Genomic DNA, 5010 nt, shown 5'->3' with positions numbered 1-5010 from the left:
CAAAGTAAAGTTACCTTGTCCATTAAGGCTTCTCTCCTTTTGTAAAGAGCGGGAAAACAGCTAGCAAAGAGAACAGGCTTCATTTAATGCTCGATAAGAATGGGATCTCATCTGAAACACTGTACTTCTCCGGCTGGAGCATTAACTAGGGAGAACATCTCACCGTTGGGGGTCAGACACGTGTCTGCACCCCCCAAGAGCCCCCAAAAACCGTTAGATCACATGTGGGAGATGTCTAGTGAGATAAGGACCGGCTGTTATATAAGAGCAAGCATGAAGGAACAAAGGCAGGTATCATCTCCGGAACTATCTCATTTACTACACTATCATTTACTCTCCTCTCATTAATTCTGACCAACATTCTCTTACATTTAATACCCACATACGTATTTATTAGATTCACACCAAAGAGGAAACCTTCCGGTGATTCTACTCATCGGGAGAAGCTCCTTTCATTTTCCCGGCAAGTTTACTTACTCTCACGCCGGAGCTTGGTCACGGATCCCCCTCCCGGGGTCCCCCGTGACGAGGCTAACGGTTTGTTCTTTTGTAGCAACGAAGATAAAGGCTCTTGACGTCAACGAAGATCCATCTAACGTCATCCGAGAGTTGGGTATTCAACATTGGCGCCATCCATGGGACATCAGCCTACCCGGTGTTCCCACATCAAAATCCGACGTTTAAAGAGCAGCTTATCTCACCAAGGACGCCATGGCAACCCCACCCAACTCACGTGTCACTCAAACGGCACAAAACGATCTGGATAGAGTCACTGTAGAGGACATTACCCATGAGGAAGGTAAAGAGAACCAGGTGGAAAACCCAGAAAGAACATAGCATACCACTCCAGATTTTGTGGCCATGCATAGGGAGAAGTTAACAAAGTGTCTTGAAGATTTAAAGAGACAAGAAAGACTCGACAGCCTCAGGGCTAGACTTTCTTTTGACACACCTTCCAGCCAAGTAGGAACAGACCTTCAAAATAAGAACAACAACGGTGACCCGCTGGAAACATTTATGACTGCTCTCAGGCAAATGTCCTCAGAAGAAAGGGAGAATCTTAACATAGGACAGAAGTCGAAGGAGAAGGGGAAGGAAAAAGACAACCTTGGTGATAATGGCCTAGATCAGCCCTATCTACCACGAGACCTAGCCGAGGTCTCAAAGTTCACACGAAGAATTGCAGAAGCACCTATGCCCCCCAAGACAAAGTTACCCCCAGGCTTTGACCGTTATGACGGAACAAGAGACCCCGAGGATTATCTGCATGCCTTCCGGGGAGCGGGACAACTGGGGCGGTGGCCTATGCCTGTATGGTGTCACATGTTCGTACAAACACTGACGGAGGGGGCCCGGCTTTGGTTTGACAGCCTTCCTCCGGGGGGAATAGATAGCTATGAAGAGTTAAGCGAGAAGTTCCTTAGGAATTTTGGCCAACAGAGAAAAGTGGTCAAAAATCCAAATGAGATCCTCCATATAAGGCAGAGGGACAATGAACGAATAGACCAGTATATGGAGCGGTTCGTCAAGGAAAGAATGAACATCAAAGACGTCCCGGAGGTCATGAAGATCAGTAGCTTCATAAACGGGCTGAAGCACGCACAGCTGTGTGAAAAACTGGGGGAGGAGTTTCCCCACTCATTTGACAACCTCATGGACAGGGTCAGGGCCTTTGTCAGAGGGAAAGACACGGTCAGCAAAGCTAAGGAGACGGATGTCACACCTCGGAGGGTCACCCCAGCCACAAGGCTCCCTGATAAAGGTACACCTTACTCCCGAAAACCCGCTTTTGATAGAATGTTGCATGACAGAACGAGGCCCTCATACTCCCCGTATAGACCCCGAGGGAGGGGTCCCCCTCCTTACTCCGATAGCTTCATCCCCCTCACCAAGACCCCAAGTGAGATACTGGCCACCGAGAGGGTAAAGAACTCCTTCCCAAGGCCACCACCCATAAAACCTGGGCCGAAGGCACAACCAAACGAGTATTGTGATTTTCATAAAGGTTTTGGGCATAAAATTGATGACTGTATGTATCTGAAAAGAGAGATAGAGGCCGCAGTAAAAACAGGAAGGCTTGCCCACTTAGTCAAGGAAATCAAGGAGGGGGGAGGGGACCGCAAGGGAAGAGATGCAAGGGAGCCGGGGAGGGCAGATGTTGATATGATTAGAAGGAGGATCCTAGGCTCCCCAGACTGCATGAAAGCTCCCATCCTCATGCCACACCTGGAAGAAAATGAAGTGCAATGGCTACCCCTAAACATCTCAGTCATAATAGCCGGTCACAAAGTATCCCGAATACATGTGGATGGGGGGTCCGGTGTCGAGGTAATATATGAGCATTGCTTCCTTAGATTCGACAGAGATGTGAGAGATCGGCTGGAAGAACATTCCATCCCCTTGGTGGGGTTCAACAACAGTATATCACACCCCCTGGGAAAGATCAGGCTCCCGTTCACAGTCAGGGTAAGGGACCGGGTCCGAACGATAAACTTGACCTTCACAGTAGTCCGGGCACCCTCAAAGTACAACGCGATTTTAGGAAGACCTGGGATTGGAGACTTACAGGCACAGGCATCCACCCCCCATGGAGCTCTAGTATTTCAGACACCGAAGGGCTTAGCCTGGGTTAAATCCGCTTACGAGGTAATTTCTTCTGTATCCAAAGAGGAAGCAACTGAGAAGCCCCAGAAAAAGGGAGTAGAAGAATAGGTCCTTTGTGACAGGTTCCCAGAACAGACAGTTAAAGTGGGAAGCCACTTAAGTGACAAATGCAAGAGAGCCCTAAAGGAGTTGCTTCTCCACAACATAGATGTGTTTGCGTTTCAACATGGAGACATGACAGGAGTCCCCAGGAGTCTAACTGAACACCGGCTCAACACTTACACGTGGGCGAAGCCGGTAAGGTAGAAAAAGCGGAGCATGGGACCTAACAAAAGAAGGGCTGCCTGTGAAGAAACCAGAAAATTGCTTAGGGCAGGAATAGTCAGGGAAGTGAAGTACCCATCCTGGATCGCCGATCCGGTCATGGTTCAAAAGAAAGACGGGGGATGGAGGATGTGCATCGACTTCCAGGATCTGAACAAAGCGTGCCCTAAGGACTGTTATCCCCTCCCAGAAATAGACGTCCAGGTAGACTCTTTGTCTCAGTACCCCCTAAAGTGCTTCCTGGATGCCTACAAGGGATACCACCAAATCCAGATGTCAATAGAAGACAAAGAAAAAACTGCCTACATCACAGACGTAGGGACGTTCTGCTATACCAAGATGCCCTTCGGTCTTAAAAATGTCGGGGCCACATATCAAAGATTCATGAACACCCTGTTCAGGGAACAACGGGGAAGGAATCTAGAGGTATACGTCGATGACATTGTTATCAAGAGCTTGACGGAGATGGCCATGATAGATGACATAGCCGAGACTCTCAACACTATGCAAGATGTGAACATGAAGTTAAACCCCGGGAAATGCTGTTTTGGGGTAGAGGAAGGGAATTTCTTGGGGGTAGTGGTCACTAAAGGAGGAATCAAAGCAAACCCGGAAAAAACTCAGGTTGTGGCCGAGATACGATCCCCCAGGTCCCTGAAGGACATTCAGCAGCTAAACGGGAGACTAACTGCGTTAAACCGTTTCTTGTCAAAGGTAGCCGACAAGACCCTTCCCTTCATGAAAGTGTTAAAAGACTGCCTCCAGACAAACAAGTTTAAATGGACCACAGAGGCTGAGGCTGCCTTCCAAGAAATGAAAGCTTACATCTGCAAGCTCCCAACGTTGGCCACCCCAGTACCCGGGGAGCCGTTGCTCCTATATCTGTCCGCCTCGAAAACGACCATAAGTGCGGTCATGATGGTAGAATGGGAAGGGAAACAAATCCCCATATATTTCATCAGCAGACCCTTAAAGGTCCCGAAGAACGCTACATCCCTCTGGAGAAGCTAGCATTAGCTCTTATCTTCGCATCCCGAAGACTCAGGAGGTACTTCCAAGGGCACAAGATTACCCTGATGACCGATCAACCCCTTCAAAAGGTACTCAGGAGGCCGGAGCTGTCGGGACGGTTGGCTAAGTGGGCTGTGGAGCTGGGGGAACACTCTCTGGAGTTTAAGCCCAGGACGGCCATGAAGGGGCAGATACTGGCCGATTTCTTAGCGGAGGTCCCTGAGGACGAAGAGAAGGAACTTTTAAGGTGGGAAGCCTTAGAAAAAGAAGAAAGAGAGAAGGAGGACGAGGCGGTGTGGAAGTTACTCACCGACGGGGCATCTAGTGAAGAAGGGAGTGGAGCAGGAATCACTCTGATGAGCCCCGAAGGGATTGAGCTGACATACGCCATAAGGTTGGACTTCGAGAACACCAACAATACTGCAGAGTACGAGGCCCTCTTAGCAGGGATGAGGCTGGCACAAAAAATGAAAGCAAGGCACGTGGAGGCTAGCACTGATTCACAACTGGTAGTAAAGCAGTACCAAGGAGAGTATGAAGCCAAAAACAACACCATGGCTCAGTATGTGTCAAAAGTGAAAAAAATGGCCAAGGCATTTAAAACTTTCAAACTGGAATACATCCCCCGAGGAAGAAACAGAAAATCTGATGCCCTTAGTAAGCTGGCCTCGGTGGCATTTGACCACCTCGCGAAAGAAATTAAGGTGGAGGTCCTGACATCTCCTTCCCTTAACACGAAGGAGGTAGCTACGGTTGAGGGTACTCAGGAAACGTGGATGACGCCGGTTATCAAGTTCCTCAGAGATGGAATTTTACCCGAGGGGGAATGGGCAGCCAGAAAGATAAGAGTCAAAGCCCTGCAATACGAACTGATCGATGGGGAGTTATACCGAAGGTCATATCTGGGTCCATCCCTGAAGTGTGTCGATATGGAAGAAGCTGAATATGTGGTTAGGGAAATGCACGAGGGGATTTGCGGAATGCACTCGGGACCAAGGACGATAGTGACGAAGGCAATGAATGCAGGATTTTACTGGCCACGAATGTACGAAACAGCATCTGAGGAAATCA

At 48.9% G+C, this 5010-nt stretch overlaps 1 protein-coding gene across 1 annotated transcript; it reads left to right on the top strand.

Moving 5' to 3' along the window:
* The first annotated feature begins 861 nt into the window (after positions 1-861).
* On the top strand, positions 862-2712 carry LOC110900943. The gene has a single exon (XM_022147799.1). The coding sequence runs from the start codon at positions 862-864 to the stop codon at positions 2710-2712; it is 1851 nt and encodes a 616-aa protein (XP_022003491.1).
* Positions 2713-5010: the final 2298 nt, after the last annotated feature.

Source organism: Helianthus annuus, chromosome 13 (genome assembly GCF_002127325.2).
Source record: "Helianthus annuus cultivar XRQ/B chromosome 13, HanXRQr2.0-SUNRISE, whole genome shotgun sequence".
Lineage (NCBI taxonomy): Eukaryota > Viridiplantae > Streptophyta > Magnoliopsida > Asterales > Asteraceae > Helianthus > Helianthus annuus.
The sequence above is the reverse complement of the archived record's forward strand: the minus strand, read 5'-3'. Positions and strand labels throughout refer to the sequence as shown.

Excerpts from the sequence above, each read along its gene's own strand:
- LOC110900943 (XM_022147799.1), top strand. The coding sequence starts at position 862 with ATGCATAGGGAGAAGTTAACAAAGTGTCTTGAAGATTTAAAGAGACAA.